This window comes from Polistes dominula, unplaced genomic scaffold (genome assembly GCF_049000335.1).
Source record: "Polistes dominula isolate Pdom_NZ unplaced genomic scaffold, Pdom_raw_medaka contig_17, whole genome shotgun sequence".
Taxonomy (NCBI): domain Eukaryota; kingdom Metazoa; phylum Arthropoda; class Insecta; order Hymenoptera; family Vespidae; genus Polistes; species Polistes dominula.
Genome location: NW_028301049.1, coordinates 3,824,342 through 3,843,745, shown reverse-complemented (window position 1 = coordinate 3,843,745; position 19,404 = coordinate 3,824,342). Strand labels below are relative to the sequence as shown.

The window sequence follows — 19,404 nt, the reverse complement described above, 5'->3', positions numbered from 1 at the left end:
AAGAAAGTAATTTCGGTTTTTTTCTAGTGTAATATATGTATATTTACTTATTACTGAAATTACTTTCTTGCCAACCCAATATATTTAACAGTAATCCCAGGAAAAAATAACGTAGCAATAAGTTTATTACTTGACAAATTCGTTAGTTTCAAAAAGGAGTTAGTGTTACATCATTTATGATTGCAACTAGTAAATTGATACGGACCAATAATCGAGGAGTAACACCTAATTACTTATTATACAAGGCAATAAGAATCATGAGGACGAGAATAAATACTTCTCTCCAAATTGCTTTTAAATATGTAGGAAAAAATGTCAACATTATTAGAGAGAAAATATTATCGGAGAACTAAACGTATATTCATAGTTGCATCTAAAGTAATCTCGCTTTTTTTATTTTTAATACCTAATTCTACTTAGTAATGGTTTGAAAGAAAAAAAAATCTATTTACTATGATTAGAAAATTAGATAAACCGACTGTATTTCTCATAATAAGTGCTAATGAAATCGGGTGATCTGATTTGTCATAACTATTGTACAAATGGAATAAACAGGTTTATATTACGAAAGAGGCAGTAACAAAATTACACTTCATGGTGAAAATTACTCTCATTAATTTAGACGCTGTTACTTGCGCAATATACTTCAATAAATTGATTAATGTCACTATAAATATTCTTCAATCAAAGAAATGAATGTCCTTTTAATAAGTCCTTCAGTAGTTCTCCACAATTTAACACATCTTACAATTAGTTTGGAAATGGATTACGTGGAAATATACTTCAAAATGAATAAATTATAATTTCGTTATACATTTTCATATAACATCGAATAATATGAGAAAAAAGTAAAAAACATTTATTTTCTAAAATCAAGTTATCCACGGATGTCACTATAATAGTCACCATTCAAATTGATATTTTTCACGGAAGCTACTACAGTGGCGTATAGTGCTTAAGAGGTTAATAATAAGGAATTATGAGAATAATGTTGCATTGTGCTAATGAAATAGTAACATTACGATAAATTTCAAAAAATTCAATTATGTATATGTATATTGAAAAGTCGATTTCTATTCAACGATAGTTTTCATGCGTCATCAAAGCAGATCGGCAACATTCGACTAAATTCGGTTTTAGTCGGATAATAAACCAATAAAATGATTCGTGTATCATTATAGTTAGTAATACTCGTGAGGCAGCCTGTGAGGCTGTCTATGCGTTATTCAATAGTGTCAAATATAAGATAAAATCGTATTGAAATGGCTATTAAATATATTACGAAGATATTTACGATACTCGTGATTTGTTTACTATACATCGGAACAGGTAAGATAAATAATCCAATATATACAAATATTTTTCAGAGATGAAAATTTATCAAAATCAAGGCAATATATGGGCGAGGCATAATTTTAACAGATTTCTTCATAGGCTTAAGTGGGTTTTGGTATTTTTCCAGAAATTCAATTAATCATTATTTTATTTTCATTTCAAATATTTCTATACTAAGGAAATCTTAACAGGTGCAGTTATGCATTCAACTTGTATATGTTAGAAGAATACAATTTAAGTATACAATTAAAGCATAATTTTGTGCATTTAAAAATTAAAGTTTTACATATAATAATTTATACACATATATAATTTACATAGATAATTTGTTTTTATTTATAATTATTTTATTTATCTTCTATTGAATGTGATTTTTATATGTATTATATCATGTTATTTTTATAATTATCTAAAACAATTCGCAAAGAAGTTTTGGTAAATACGAATGTAAGTATACTCTTGTATTTGTATACATACAGTGCTCGTGCATGTGTGTAAGTATGGTGGTCGCGTAGCTTTTATCTAATAAATGTTTTTTTTATTTCCAAAGAATTTAAAAAATACTAAAAAATATTATGACGTTACAATTCAGAATATATATATATATATATATATATATATATATATATGTATATAATCACAGCATGTTAATACAATTATATATACCGGGTGTCTCATCCTTTAAATAGAATTGTTTAATTAATGTAATATCTTGCTTATACAATTAATCTAAATTTTACTTGACGTAGTATTATTTCGCATAAAACAAAAATCGACCATTCCCGATGTTGCTTTGAGCATCACTGAAAAATTGCATCGTGTTGTATCGCTACGTCTCCCCCCTCCCCCGTACCTCTTTCAATAAGATTTTAATTGTTCATGTTGTCATTTGTCGAGATAATACGAGTGTCCGACACTAGGTGCCGTCCAAGGTAACAGGACTTTCCTTTGTTGTTAATATTTGAATACGAGTGTGTAACCTGATATATTTTAATTATTGTTAAATCTATAAATTATCTCGAGGATAAATAATTGAAATAATATGATCATTAAAGTCATTCAATTTGTTTTATTTTGCTTTAAGACTTCAGAACATACGTCTCCCGTACCACAGTCTTTACTATCGTGATGAGAGAAACTCTTACGCCTATTGCGCATGCGCCAAGAGCGAAATTTAAATTCTACGAAAATAATTGTAGGTTATATATAAAGTACAATAAAATATCAAATATATTATTTTTTTAAATAATATATATTAAATATTAATATTATTAAATTAAAAATTATCTACTTTGGGACGAGGACGTAATAAATATGTCATTATCATTTAAAAATACTGGTACACTTATAAACACAACTTTTAAAATACTAGATATTCGTATATCTATATTTATATATTAAAGATAGGGCTAGAAACTACGGAGACAGCCGAAATAAAACGGAAATATCCGAATAGAGGTTTTTTTTGTGCCTGACTTTACTTACGCGATGAGAGAAACTCTCACAGTCGATAAATAAATAATTTTTTTCTTTATTTTTCAAGTTTAAACGAAAATGTTTTTTTCACCATCTTGTAAAACATGAAATCTTAGGAAGGTAAAAAAATTTCCAAGGCGCCATTCCATTTAAAATTAGAAAGAAAAAAAGTTTTAAAAACAGTGTGAGAGAATCTCTCTACACGATAGTTCTGAAGTGTCAAAAGAATATAGCCAAAATATATAAAGTTCCATTTAAAAAAATATTGATAAAGTTGAAATTTCATATAAAATAACCTTGAGAAGGAATTTTTGTTTGTAACCATTGCATTTCCTCCTTGCAATAATAAAACTTTTTCCTTTAAAATATTTTTGTGCAATTGTAAATAAAGAAGATATTTAGGTGATCCTGTTCAGCTTAAACAATCTGTATATAATAATTAAATTATTATAGTTAGGGTCACCGTTGACCGGCACTTGACTTTGCTACAGCATCGTGGGGGCGGCGCGCATAGAGAGTATAAATACCAATAGTAAAAATACATAATTAAAGTAAATATCGATACTGATCAATTTTTAAAATAATACCATTATTTCTATAATAATTAGAAGAAATTGTTATGAACATGCACAGGAACATGTAAAAATAATTGTATTAATATAAGGAAAATATACACATATTATTTGTACGCACAGCGATAAAAACAAACGATTGAAACACGGTATAAGCAAAAAAAAAGGTAAAACAAAACAGTCGGCACAATATCTCACCACTTTTTAAGTGTAATTCTTTACTCTCTTCTCCCCCCTTGTTGTTTTGAATTTTTTATTAGCACATTTTGCAAAATCGCTTTATATTTTGTACACTTTATATTTTGTATCAGAAGATTTTTACTAAATGTGTCGCTAATCTCATCCTAAAATCGGGAATTGAAATATTTTTTCGAGTTATTTGTATGTATAACACCATTGTATTTATAACACAAGTATTTAATAACATTTCTATTACCAATTTCCTGTACACTTAATAGTTTTTCGCAGTGGTGAATTACAAATAGTCATTTGATCAGATAAATCAACTGAAGATTTCCCTAAATTATAATCTACTACTATTTTTGGATAGTTTGAAATAATTAATAATCGCAAAAATTATGTTACAGCGCCTAAATGCATTAAACACCATTACACAACTCACCTTATCTACTGTAAAAAATATTTCAATATAATATGCATTGCATAATAAAAAATTCGTGTTAGCACCATGGGAAATCATGTAAAATGCGCACGGTAGTTAACGTGTTAACACGTTCCTTGCCACGTGTACCACCGGTGGTACACGTTAAATTTGTTCTTCAAGCCACGTGTACCACTGATGTTACACTTACCATTAGACATATTTTTGTTTAATGCGCTGAAAATATATGTTTATAACTAATTTAATTCTGTACAAAAATACTCCTATTAAAATATTGATCCATTATACAAAATGCAATATAGAACAAAGCACATAAGTTTCTTTAATTGTTATATTTACAATAATTAATAATTACATGTGTAATGGTTGATTTTTGTAAAGCAAAATTAAATGGCCTGAGTGACAAGTCAGGTAAAAAAGGCTTGGCACAGAACATGTTAAATGATTTTAATTTAACATAAATTGGAAAGAACATTTCTTTTCACACATCATTTTCTTTTCACACGATTTATTTATTTTGATCTTGCACGGTTGACTCAATTTCCCCATTCTTTCCCCCTCGATTCCCATTGTCTTTTTAGACGTATTTTTTGAAAATATATCTGCCAATATTCTGTACAAACAGAATCGTAATGGTTCATTAATATAATTACAATATTTTATTGTTCGTTTTAAGATATGAATCTGTAGTTACAGTGTTGTTATATAAAAATAGAGTCTAAATGAAATATTTCTTGCAACAAAATTTATATCAATTCGAAAATGGAATAATTCTAAATGAGTTTCTGTGTATAAGAATTTTGGAATTTGTGGTCTTTTAATAGATTATATTTGAACCAAAAATAATAATGAAAAAAGAAAAGTGCGATTGAAGTGAAGCTTCTTAAGTTTCCCCTGTCGTTTCCTTCAAATTTGTTTTTGATAAATCGATAGTTATCTCCTCTGAAAAGCTTTCACTTTTTGTGTCGCTTGCAAAATTATCTAAAACTATCTTTTATTTATTGTTCATATTATTTAGTCCACAGTATTCGATGTTACCAATGCACCAGCACGGACAACACACATCCTTTTCAATGCAACGAATTTCTCACAAGTGACATTGACATAGAACCAGAGTCTTGCGACGACATTTTCGGAGCACAGTACTGTGTGAAACACATTGGCCGATTCGAGGGTAAAATAAACCAAACGACGACAAATCTTTTCAATTTTCAAATATTAGTGCCTAATGGGGGTATTAATATACGGCATAGCATGCACTGGTGGAAGGTACAAAAACTGGTTATTTCATATTAATACTAATCACTAACAATGTCATCATTTCTTTTCTAATTAATTATTATTTTGATTATTACGCTAAATAAATGATAGATAAATAGGAGATTGTATCTAGGTTACTGAAATCTGATGAAAAATTGTCTATTGTTGTTCATTGTCATACGGTGTCAATAACAGCGGTGATCAATGAAAATAACTTAAATCGATCAAATTGTAGCCCTGGAATGTTACCAATGTACATCCGCGGACAAATGGCAATGCTCCAATGGTGAATTAATTACAAATTCTCTACAACCGATAAACTGCAGTCACGTTTATGAAGCGCATTATTGCGTCAAGACTGTTGGACGATATGGAGGTCTTTATTCGTGGTTTATTTCGTTAAATTATTCGATGTTGTATGTGCATGATCGTTCGTTTATTCGTTTATAAATTAAGCATACTATGTGTATATTGATATTTCAGCTATAATTTCTGTTTTATTCAAGAATTAAGTTTAATATACAGGATGTTCTGTAACTAGTGTGGTACAAGCGAGCAAAGGGTGATTCGACGTGAAAAACTAATAAATCGAAAATGTAGATTACAAATTTTTTATCTAACAATAAGACTTTGTTTTTGAGAAAACTAGATTTAATTAAAATTGGTCAAGTTTTGCCTCGATAGATTTTACTATCTTACTCTCGTATATTTGTGTAGCATTTTTATAAACATATATATAGGTGAGCATTTTCATAAACATTGTCAATATAATGGTACATTTATCAAATGATGCTTTTATTGTAGTTTCCAGGGTTGCACGTGTACTCGAACTTATTTTTCTCGAAAAAGTATATACAATTGCCCTCCTACAACACGGCACCTATAACACGGTTTCCTTTCAAAACAACCTTTATACAACACTGTACTTTTACAGCCGCGGCGAAGCTTACCGTCTTAAAGATACAGTGTTGCGAAAAGTATTTCATCTCCATGGCCTGAAAACAAAAGTCTAATACAACATGGTTTCAAATAACACGGCATTTTCTAGGAACCTATCTACCGTGTTATAGGAGGGTTACTGGTAACACATAACCATCTACGAACAAATTTTATTCTACATTTTCAACTTAATTTTTCATATAGAATCACTTTCTTTTTCACTTGTATCACTAGTTACAGAACATCCTATATATGTAATGATTGATATACAGGGTGTCTCAAAACTCGCTTTACCGAATAGAAAAAATTAGAAATACTTTTGACACGTACTTTGGAGTATCAACATCATAAGCTTATATTTTTTAAGTAATACTATAATCGAAGAGTAATATCTTAAAGTCTAAAACAATATATTGTAATTCTATTAAATCAATGTTAATTCTTTATTTTATTTTTATTTTTTCGGTAAAGCGACTTTTAGGACGACAGCCTGTCGTCATACATGTATATACATGGTGCGTCTAAAAAGTTTGGTGAATTCTCCCATACATTACAAACCGCGCTAACAAGGATGAGGTGACCGCGCATAACACATTAACTCACATCAGTGTGAGAACTCGTGTCATTGCAACATGGAGCGCAAAATAGAGCAAAATGCTCAACTTTCTTGGTAGACGCGAGTTCACTGTGCTTCCACATCCTTTTCTTTCTATTTTCCCGCCTTAAATTAGCCCTAAAAGGCTTACGCTTTGCAACGGTTTTGGAGTTCGTGAGCGTGACCTGCAGTGTTTCGAGCGATTCCACAAGAAGCGTTTGCTGACAGTTTCCAACAGCTGTACAACCGATGTCAGAAGTGCATTGTATAACCAATGGCGATTACTTTAAAGGCCAGTTAAAGTATTTTGTTTGTAACTCTTGTTTCCTATATTTCCTGAGACCATTCACCGAACTTTTTAGACGCACCATGCATGTGCAAACAAACCCAAACATATTCGGTTTTTCACCGACATATTTGGCATGCGTTGAAAAACGACCATGTAAATCTTGACATTTTCTAACTTCTATCTTTCACAGTAGCATACGCATATATATATATATATAGGGTGGTAAAAAAATCCAATATATAGTGTAAGGAGTAATAGTAATTAGCAATATGCGTAAAAATGGGACTAATTAACATGATTCGTAAAATCAACATTTTCAATATACAAATTGACTTTTATTATTTATGAGCATTCAATATCATAAGCGAGTCTTATAGCAACATATCCACAAAAAGAAGTACATTAGTTCAAGGTTGTCAAGATAAGTTCATTATAAAAATGAGAACAAATATTACTAATATCAACAAAGATTACTTCGAAGTATGCAAATATAATATTATGTATAAATCATAGATATATTCAATATTTTGTCTTTCCTCCAATTTGAATGCAATTCTGATATCTATGTATCATAGATTGTCTTACGCTTTCAAAAATTCCTTAAGTTAGTGTATTTCTAATCAAATTCCTCTGGATACATTGAATTTGTTGTTGTTTAAGATATCGAATGCTCATAAATAATAAAAGTTTATTTACATCGAAAGGATTGATTATAAAACACATGTTTATTTGACATTTTTTACTCCTTTAGCTACTATAAGGTCTTAACACATTAAGCGTCAGCGACATATAAGAAATTTAACGCTTGATCGCCGTCAAGTTTCAGCTACAAAAGCCCTAACGCCGGACTTAAGGCAGGATTCTACTTTGTAATTTTTTTTTTCAAGTTTTTTTTTCGATTATTCGTAAGTAAATATATTTAAGAATACTCTCTGAAAATTTCAAAACGATCAGAGCATCCTAACTGTTGTACTTTTTCGTCCCTCGAATCTACCCGTGCTGGGGTAAAAAAAGTATTTAAAAAAACTTTAAATGCGTTTTTCTCGGAATCACATTTTTGAACCGCGTGTTGTAAAAATCTCCAAAACTAGCTATTCGATTCGTCTGAAATTTTTACCACATAATCTATACACATATATCAACCGTTGGTAGCAGATTTATAAAAAAATTTTCATTTTAACTATTTTTTATTGGCAAAAAATGAGAAAAAAAAATGAGATTTTTTTGATAATTTTTTTTCAACTGTCGCCATTTTGTTATTTTTGCTTGTAAATGAAAAAATCTGCTACCACCGGTTGCTGTAGTCTTTGTGAACATAGAACTATTCGAGTTTTTCATTTCAGATAATCCGATGTCAAGATTTTTACAACACCGCAAAGGCTAAACTATTTTTAGGCGTTCAGTTCAAGGGCCTTTCCAATGTATATAGAGCGTACAAAATAAATTAAAAAAATTTTTTAATGTACTTTAAGAGTATATTTATGAAGCACAACAAACCCTACATCAATATCTTTCTTAGTTTTCTAATAAAAAAATTGACAAAAATACCTATTTTTTCGAGCGACTAAAGTAGAATCCTGCCTTAATGCGAGTTTCTGAACAACGAATAGCTAAAGAAAATATTTCATTGTTTCCAAACCATCGTATACGTTTTGTTTTTTTAATTAAAAATGTAAATTAACACACTATCATCGGGAACATCGTGAGCTTGATTCACGCGTGTAGCGGGCGAAAATGAGCGCGAAATATGAAAGCAGTGCACTTTTTAAAAAACATGTCATATTTTCACATCTAATAGTAGGATTTCAATGAAATTTGAAAAATAGCTATCAAATAGTATATCGAAAATGTAGAAAATTTAAACTCAATGTTATCAAAATCAATCAACTGAATTTGTGCTACTTTGTAAGCACAAAACTTGCAGTGTCTAAATAGCACATTTCATCAAATTATTAGTTTTTCTTAAAAATTCATAAATGTAAGACTAAACACTGGTTAGGCTTTACAACAACAAAAATACAACCAAAAACATCATTCCTGCTGAAAAATTAGTGACAATGAAAAAAAACAAGCATTAGTAAGTGTTTTACTAAAACTCAGCTTACATTCTGCATAAAACGTATTAATATGCGACCCACCGACCAACGCCAGTCTGTAGAACGGATAGAAATACCCGACCCGCCGATAGTATGTTAATATGTAAGTCATTGATACAAGCAAAAAAATTCCGCTACATTTCTGGGTCGTCGTTCAAACGATAGGCTCGGAATCCCGCGTTTTCGCGGAGCCGGCTGACAATACGTTAAAATATTAGACCATTTTTTTACTACCCTGTATATATATATATATATATATATATATATGTTTAACACTCTATTTTGTATCATTTCGTTTTATATAATATATTTAATTGTGTGTGTGTATGTAATCATATTCTTTCATCTATATGCATGATTAGCAAAGATTTGAAAGTATATATGAAAATAATACTAACTTATTATTTATGTTTATAAATGTATATAGGATATATTTCCATAATCGATCAAATTCTCATTTAATCGTAATTCAACCACTACTTTTTATAATACTTAATATAAGTAGTTATTTTATTAAAAAAAAAATAAAAAATAAAAAAAAAGTGTAATTATGTATACATATGCGTATTCATGTATATTCTACCAGGTGGAATCGGTACAAAAAGATTTTGCTCAGCCTCACACTTGGGAAATTACTGCCACACTGTGAATCAGCCTGGAGATAAACTAACATATCGAACATGCGTCTATACCTGTGACAGCGATGGATGTAATTCTGTACCTTCTTTAAGGTCTACAATTAGCGTTTACGTTATATCACTTCTTTTGTTCATATTATTTTACAGATAGAACAAAAATAGCATCGTTAATAGAAACTATCATATTCTTATATCAATGCTTATGACAATACATCGTCGTCTATAATTTACTATTATAATAAGTTATATTTTAGTCATATATTTGATGCATGATAATTTTTCTGAATTTCCTTTTTTTTTTTTTTTTTTTTTTTTTTTGACAACGTTCTCTTTTGTGGATAAACTTTAAATAAGACAATTATTTTAAAGTTTATTTTTATTAAATGTATAATCATCTTAAATCACACACACACACACAACCATAAAAATATTTTCTTATTATAAATAATTTGTTAGATTTTTCTTTGGCATATTATTTTATTATAACGAGCAATACAACAAATATTAAGAACATATTATTATAGATCATACATGACATGTGTATGTTTATGTGTATGTGTACGTGTACTGTATCTACTCTCTTTTTGCTATTAATCTATATTATATAGTAGACAAGTAAAAAAGTAGCAAGATTATATGCATATTATATTGTTTTTTCTTTTTTTTAAATATTTTTTTTAATTTTATATATATATAATACTTTGAACTTGTAATTTTTTATGTTTGTACATTTGAAACTTGAAATAACTTTATATACGTATTGAAAACAATTAGTAAGAAAATGTTTGAAATTTGTTAATTTATACACAATTTGTATAAATTTTGATGATAATGTACTTAAATACCCACATATTTTATATAACCACCAATACAAAATTGTAAAAAAAAAAAAAAAAAAAAAAAAAGAACTTATGCATGCAATTTCATTCGATATTCATAAACATTGAAGATTACTTTGTTCTTAAAGCACAAATATAGCAGACTATTTGGTTTAACAATTTGCATGAAATGTATAAAAAGTTTATATAAAGGATACTGACAAAGTTCTTTGACGGAGAGGCATTTTCAAGCATTACTGATTTTGTAATTTCCACACTTGTTCTTCTAACTCCTTTACTCGAAGTCGACTATTAGCAAGTTGACGACGCATCAATCTTAATTCATCCGCTTGACGTACATATGCCAATCTAAGTTCTGCTTCGTTGTTAGGAGGAACATCAATTGTCTCCATAACTTTATTATTGCTTAGCGATGTTGCTATTATATTATTCTATTAAAAAAAAATAGTTCTGCTTGTAATTGGCTTTATCAAATGTGAATCATAATTTTTAAAAATGAATAAGATAATTGAATAAGAAATATTTATTATCGTATCAATTCTTACTTGTAAATTTGCATTGGCAAATTTCTGTTGTAATTGTTGAAATTTGGTGCTCTGATTGCTGGATGTCTTTTGACTTTTTTCTGTTATATTGTGCAATTCTACCGGTCTGTAATCAGGAACAGTTTCAGTAGATAAAAATGCAAATTTTTTCTTATTATTTAAATCTGTTGCTGGAGGTATTAATGGTTGCTTGTAAATGCGTGGCTTGTGCGTTGAAATACTGCCACCTATAAGAGTAACGATAAAATAAGAATAATAATAATTCTTTTATCGCGTACACAGATTGTAATCATATATGAATAACTACTTAAATCTATATTAAAATGATTCCATACCTGTTTTAAGTGATATTAATATCGGTGGATTATTCATACCACTAATCCAATCTCTTGCTGAAAGTCCAGGACAGGTACCTATAGTATCAGGATATAAGTCTTCTTGAAATTGATCGCTCTATAAAATAAAACATTTCCATTTAAACTTTTCTACTGAAAATTATGCAAATTTATGTCAAGTAAGATTGTTTTTTTTTGTTTTTTTTTTTAAATATATTACTTGTAATTATAGGTTGTTACACATCGATAAGCAATATGTAGAAAATATAAAATAATATAGTATATAATATGTCATTGAGTTTATTCATTTTGTTACCTTTCGAGGTACGATCATAGAAATTGGTTCACACATGCCTCGAGTTGCATGTAATTTATAAAATCTAAAGACCTCACAAATACTTGTATTTATGCCTCTTTTTGGCATTACTCCTAATCCTCTTTGTGGATTACCAGAGATGAATTGACTGAGATAATGCATCCATGGAACTTCATTAACTACCTCATAATATCGAATGTTACCATCACCCTGCCAAGAACAAATGTCAACATTTTTATTTAAAAATATTCACTATAGTAATAATTACTACAGTGAAAATCATACCTGAAAATAAGTAAAAAGAAACTTTTCTTTATTCCAATCTGTATATGTATATTAATATTAAAACAATATTATCTTCTTGGATGTATTTATCTTAATACATTTATTACCTTTCCTGCTAAATAGACCATATTTGTATCATTGTCAAAATATGGGAAAATAACACCGCTCGATGAATCTATAGTTTCACGAGTAAGAGGAGCTGTTAAATCATGTTGACACCAAATTGCGTATTGTCTATCTGAATGTCTACTAAATCCAGTAGTTAATAGACGTCCAGATCCACCAAGAAATACCACTTTACTTGCTTTGGTTCCAGCATGACAGATTCCTTCCTGAATGAAACATAAATTTACAACATATGTAACATTAAAGAGTTATGAAAATTAGAAACTACTAGTCTTATTAATTGACATTTAGTATGAAAGAAACCAATCATTTAATATACAACGCATGATTTTTAGAACTGAGAAAGGCTCTACTGCTCTTTATTAATCCTTTCATTTCTATCACCTAATAGCTTGTTCCAATTCCAAGAATCACTTTATATCAATTGGTATAAACTTACCGAAACTATAATGCCAGATCTAGGCTCGAAGACACGTAATCTTTTATCTTTACATGTTGTTGCTAATAAACTTCCATCCCGATTTAAAGATAAACTATATATTACATCAGGATGTCTGTCAATAATGTTGACTGCTTCTCCTCTACCGACATCCCAAACAATAACAAGATGATCAAAACCTATGCTAAAAAGGATATTTTCAGCTACAGGATGCCAATCTATGTATGATACTCGACGTTTATGACCTTGTAATTCAATAAGCCATTCCGATAAGTTTCTAGATAACCCCCCATCTGGTATATGCCATAATTTAATCTGTAATTATTATTGAAAACATTAGAACTTTCTATATATGTAAATAAAGTTTAAATTTGTATTTTAATAGAGTAATTATGTTCAATAAATTGAACCATACTGTGCAATCGTCTGAACAAGAAGCGATGATATTATCATTGAATGGATTCCATTTAATATCCAAAACAGGCCCTGTATGTCCAGTAACTCTACTAGCATTGAAATCCAAACGTCCAGTCTAAAATAATATTATAATGATAAAATTATATATTGGATATGTTTTTTCATGAAAATAATGTTATTTAAATAAATAATTATTATTTTGTTATTATGTAACTTACTCTATCGAGAGGTAATACAAGAAAAGCACCACCTCCTGCTACTTCTGTAACAACCGCTAAAAATTTTGGATTGACAGCACAAAATTGTGAGTCATGAGCATTTTTTGTAATCTTGATGTTGTCATAACATTTTTCTCTTTTTGCTGGTATACCATAAACGTGACGGAATTTGCTGCTCCGTACACCTCGAAACCATGACTACAATAACAATAATAATTCAACAAAATATAATACATATAAATATTGTTATTACCCAAATGTTCATTATTCAAATACATTAATGATTTATTTTAACGAGTTATTTGAATTATAATAAAAGTGCAATAAATTTATATTATGCATAATTATTACATCAAATAACATACAATCACATGCAATTTTGGAATACTTTATCAGCGTATAACACCACAATGATAATAAACTCTAAATTTATATATATATATATATAATTAAACATTTATAATCAGAACTTGTAGTCTTACAAAACATCAATGCAGCATTATATAAATAATGAAATAATGTATTTATATGTATTATATATAAAATATTTGTAAAAAAGCAAAAGAAAAATACAAATATCTATGGTCACAAATAAAGCAGAAAAAATGTATACTATATATGGTGGTAAATAAATATTTCATATTTTCAATGTATTACTACTATTTACATAACATCTTATTATAGTATTTTTCTATATATATGTATACGATAGAGAAATATCTTTACTTTTATTAAACAATAACAAATATTATTTAATCAAAGAAAAATATTTCAAGTAATTGATCGATCGATTAATGAAAAAATATATGAGAGTCAGGAATTTTATAACATTTTCCCTATAATAGTTAATATTTATATCATTTTATATATATTATAACAAAATATATATATAATAACAATTTAAGGGGTAACACCACTATAGAATTTTCAAAAAATAGATTTTGTTTTTTAGCTTAAAGTGTACTTTAAACGTCTACAAATATTATGAACATGGTCCCGAAGCAAAAAAAAAAAATGGTTAACATGGCGAAATCTTATTTTTACGAAGCGCCTCAAAGCGCCTCGAATAGTGATAACAAAACTTTAAATGCGTTGTTTTTCTCTAAACTACATTTTTAAAACTATGGCAGATATTTTATAAACAATTTTTTACATTTTGTTTCGTCGAAAGGTCGATCTTTTTATTCAAAGTTGCGCCATTTTCTTAAAATTTGACTTAGGGAAAAATCCGTCTGTACTTCTCAAGATAATAGTACATAGATTAAGAATTTTTTTTGTTTTTTATTCTAAGTCTCATAGTTGTCCAGGTATGAGTCCGCCCGTTTTAGTAAAAAAAAAAAAAAAACAAAAAAAAACAGGATTTTATTCAGTCATAAATACCGACTATGCCATTTTCTATCTAAAATCAATCAAAATATTTGTTTACATAGTTCAATATATGATTAACCAACCCTCAAAAAAGAAATTCTATTCCTCATTTAGTTTTTACAAAAAATATTCCCCAAAAAAAGGCTTTTTTTTCAGGCTCTATAGAAGTGTTACCACTTAATATATATATATATATATATATATATAATATAAATAATAAAAATAATAAAAAATATATTATAATATTTAATTATATAATATATTTATTAATAATCCGTTTTATAAGTGTAAATAATATAAAAAAAAGTATTAAAAATTAATTTTAAATAAATTTCTTTACACATTAGTTATATTCTTTCATAATACAGTGATTTTTCACTTCTTTGGGCAATAGTAGAGGTATATACAAAGTCTCGGTCTTTCTAGTGTTAATGAAATAAAATGAAGGATAAAGGGAGAAGAAAATGAGAAAAGGATTCATGAAAGGTAATAAAGTACTTACCTCACTCATTGTTGATCATATTTGATGATAAGTCAATATATTTCCAAAATAATTGCCAATGGACATATACATTGGTGATCTTCAACAATTACCCTTGGCATAAAGTAGACTGTAGAAATCAACAAATCTGGACCCATATATAGAAAAATGACAAATGGGACCACATACTTAAATGGCCTCTTAGAAATATTGTACCACCGCTACCATGGCGAGATCATGCGTTATTTACTAAAGAAAACAATAAAATAAAAGAAATAATAATAATAATAATAATAAAAATAATAACAACGTTCCATCTAATGGCAAATTAAAAAAATACCAAAGATCATAGATAATTATATAATCTTTATATATAACGACTAATGATCTTATTTCTTTAAGAATAGATATGTAGAGATAAATATGTACACATAATATAAGTAAGTATAAGTGAGGAATATGTGTAAATGAGTACACATGTATGTGTTGTACCTACTCCTACTATAAATTTCAAATAATTTATATTTACTTATAATGCAAAAATTGCAAAATTCTTTCTTTTCTCAAAGAAACTAATTTGAGATTATTCAACTTTTAAATTAATATCAATTTTATACCGCAGAAGGACATTTTATTGTTAATACTAGATATACCAGACCAGTCAATCATTTTGACTGGTCGGGGCCTGATCATTTCAATTGGAAATTTCTACTTCATGTAACATTTGATTTCTGTAAATAATTAAGCGTTTTATTATTTAAAAATGTCTATAAATCCATTTATCTATTAAAATTATTATTGTTAAACATTTGTTTGGTATTTTTTAAGAATAAATAAAAACTGGAAGCAAAGCTCAAAAAGTATTTTTTTTTTATACACCAGTCATTTTGACCAGTGTGGTAGAAATAGATATACTGAAAATGGTGGTATATCTAATGTTAAATAAATATAATTTTACTTATTGTTAAATGATACAAAATAATTAATTGGTCTTACTAAAAATATTTGTACCTACGTAAGATATAATAAAATTATAATGATTATTTTTTTTTAAAGAAATACTTGATTACGATTGGATACATTTTTTATCAATTATGTAAAATTTTATTTTTCTTATAATAAAATGCTATTTTATAATAATATTTATACCAATTTAAAAGTTGAATAATTTTAATATAGGTTTCTTAGGATAAGAATATTGAAATATGTATTACGAGAAAATATTAATTATTTTTAATAGACAATGGAGGTACGACGAATACTCTTAAGACCCATTGTATGTATACCATTGTTTACCATTGTGGGGTAAAAAAAAAATCTAATATTTTAAGAACTTATAGTAATTATTAAAAGAAGTAAAAAATGTTAAATTAACATGTGTCTTATAATCAATTCTTTCGATGTAAATAAACTTTTATTATTTATGAGCATTTGATATTGTAAACAACAACAAATTCAATGTATCCAGAGGAATTTGATTAGAAATACACTAACTTAAGGAATTTTTGAAAGCGTAAGACAATCTATGATACATAGATATCAGAATTGCATTCAAATTGGAGGAAAGACAAAATATTGAATATATCTATGATTTATACATAATATTATATTTGCATACTTCGAAGTAATCTTTGTTGATATTAGTAATATTTGTTCTCATTTTTATAATGAACTTATCTTGACAACCTTGAACTAATGTACTTCTTTTTGTGGATATGTTGCTATAAGACTCGCTTATGATATTGAATGCTCATAAATAATAAAAGTTAATTTACATTGAAAATGTTAATTTTATAACTCATGTTAATTAGACATTTTTTACTTTTCTTAATAAGTACTATAAACCCTTCAAATATCTGACTCTTTTATTTTACCATCTAATATAACTCCATGTTTTCTTATCTGACCTATCCAATATAATATATATATATATAATATATATAATAATAATATATATATATATATATATATATATATGTATTAAATATTATTTTAAATATTTTAGTTTAATATACATATTTTATTCATTAAATACTCTCATGTATATGTGTGTACGTACAGACTAATTCTGTGACCATGTTAAAAATTTGGTTAATGGGGAATATTATTATAAACAACTTGTAGAAAGAAACTATCCTAGATTTAATTTTAATTCTTTTTAATATTAAATACACATGTATTCAATATTTTTCAATATTTTGTGCTACTAAAGTAGTAATATCTGTAAATATTTGATTTGACAATTAAGCACTACGTTAGTCCCTGAGAATCAGCCATTACATGCCAATCCTTGCAACTGTGAATTTCAACATTTCAACATTTCAACATTGCAACATTGCAACATTGATTTTTGTCCAATCAAAGCTTTCAGGAAAGGAATATAAGGGTAAATAAGAATTTGACAGTCAACCTGACATTATACAACATAATTAATATATCACAGATGGCCATCTACGCTTGACGATTAGATGCAACATTAACAAAATGTCAAGCAAAATAGGCTTGGCATTTAATATATTAAATAAGTTCAATGAAAAATTAATGACACGACATTATAATGCTTGTTTTAGAGGGTTATAGAAAATAGTTTGAACAATTTCTGCAACGAGTATTAAACTGGTTAGCATATAGATCACATTATATAATTACCAAACACACACATTCTTGAATACAGATTTTAATATAAAAGTTATCAAAAAACAACAAAATTCCATTATCCCGTAAAATTTGTAACAGTCACAGAATCACATCATATAATTGTTATCAAATTGATTTCTTTTATTCTTTTCCCTATATGCTTGTCATTTTTGTTAAATCATAAGTGATATATTATCATAAAAGTTAAACGTGCATTTCAAAACATATATCATGCATAAACAACAATATGAATACATAAAGTATTCTAATTGAAATTATTTGATATGACATACAACAGAAACACACATGCATTGACAAAACATTCCGCACACGTACATAAAATACGTTTTATTTTATTAAACATTCATTTCAAGAAAAAAATAAATAAATAAGTAATGCTGACAAAGCATATATAAAAAGGCAAAATAAAAATATGTATATCAAAATTGAAGAAATGTCATGGCATTGTATATCACAAAATTAATAAACTGTTCAATCAAATTAGAAAATGATTGTAATTATTTCTCTCTTTGATGTTAATTATATATTATATAATTAATTTCATTCCATTATCATTAATTAATTTAAGAGAAAATTGTAATCATTCTTAAGACATACATTTAAATGTTTATTGTTTGTGTATATTTGAATGCATCGAATTCGTGATCACAATTAATGGCAGATTTGTAAAATGTAAAATAATACAAATTCATTCTTACTTTTCCGTTTGGCTTATAACAGGCTCTGACGTCTACCATGTTGTTTAATGCACTATCCGTATCTTCCAAATTCAATTTTTCATTCAAAATCTCGTTGGATCGTTTCATTTCCCACTTGATGATATTGTACGCTGAAAAATGAAACACAATTTTCCTTTTAAAATTGTGTACTTTAGTTAATCAAGTTAAAATTAATCAAAAAATCCTATTCAATGCGAAACGAATAGATAATAATGTTCACCAATCTTACTCTACATGACATGATATGATACCGAATGTACAAAATTCAAATATCTACAGATATGAAACTATAGAAATTGTATAACACTGACACGAAAAATTGAAAGAAGTCATTTTCATGGAGACGAACAAAATCTACCAATTCTTTCGAAATAAACTACAATCGATAAAAATGAAAAGCTTTTATTTGATTAAAAAGTTTCAACTTTGCAAACATATTTTAAATATGTATAGATTCATTATATTAATACATTTTACATTCACCTAAACATATACGCGAAAGAATAAATACATAACTAAATTTATATTCGATTGACATCAAATTTTATTATATATGACTAATATTTTTTAACATATATATATATATATAAAATGATAATTAATTAGATTCATTTTTAATTCATTTTATGCCCAATTTAATTTAAATTTATATAAAAGTAAGTTAAAAAAAAAAAGAATTATTTATATAAAAACAATAAAGAAGACGCTTTATACTTGTATTTTATTATATAGATTTATAGGGAGTATTAGTTTCTACTATTAGATGGCGCGGCAGTTGTCAAAAGTGTAGGGTCCCTAGTGGCGCGTAGTGCCTAAGAGGTTAATAGTTCTGTAGC

The 19,404-nt window shown here is 27.5% G+C and overlaps 2 protein-coding genes across 7 annotated transcripts; one reads left to right on the top strand and one right to left on the bottom strand.

The window, feature by feature from the left end:
- The first annotated feature begins 66 nt into the window (after positions 1–66).
- On the top strand, positions 67–10,730 carry bou (glycosylphosphatidylinositol anchored membrane protein boudin). The gene is made up of 4 exons (XM_089175582.1): positions 67–1,329; positions 5,024–5,179; positions 5,501–5,641; positions 9,771–10,730. The coding sequence occupies exons 1-4, from the start codon at positions 1,263–1,265 to the stop codon at positions 9,971–9,973; spliced, it is 567 nt and encodes a 188-aa protein (XP_089031708.1). The 5' UTR covers positions 67–1,262; the 3' UTR covers positions 9,974–10,730.
- Positions 10,099–19,301, bottom strand: LOC107067968 (coronin-2B). 6 transcript variants are annotated; one of them, XM_015323934.2, is made up of 11 exons: positions 18,880–19,032; positions 18,548–18,678; positions 15,213–15,440; positions 13,343–13,540; positions 13,123–13,239; positions 12,708–13,022; positions 12,250–12,474; positions 11,858–12,067; positions 11,542–11,659; positions 11,207–11,433; positions 10,099–11,092 (listed from the first exon to the last, which is right to left on the bottom strand). In XM_015323934.2, exons 3-11 carry the CDS (start codon positions 15,219–15,221, stop codon positions 10,895–10,897), a joined length of 1,617 nt encoding a protein of 538 aa, XP_015179420.1. In that variant the 5' UTR covers positions 15,222–15,440; positions 18,548–18,678; positions 18,880–19,032; the 3' UTR covers positions 10,099–10,894. The 6 variants fall into 6 exon arrangements, with proteins under 6 accessions (XP_015179420.1, XP_015179417.1, XP_015179415.1 ...); XM_015323931.2 differs by lacking the exons at positions 15,213–15,440; positions 18,880–19,032 and adding an exon at positions 19,283–19,301; XM_015323929.2 differs by lacking the exons at positions 15,213–15,440; positions 18,880–19,032 and adding an exon at positions 19,052–19,218.
- Between the last annotated feature and the right edge of the window lie 103 nt (positions 19,302–19,404).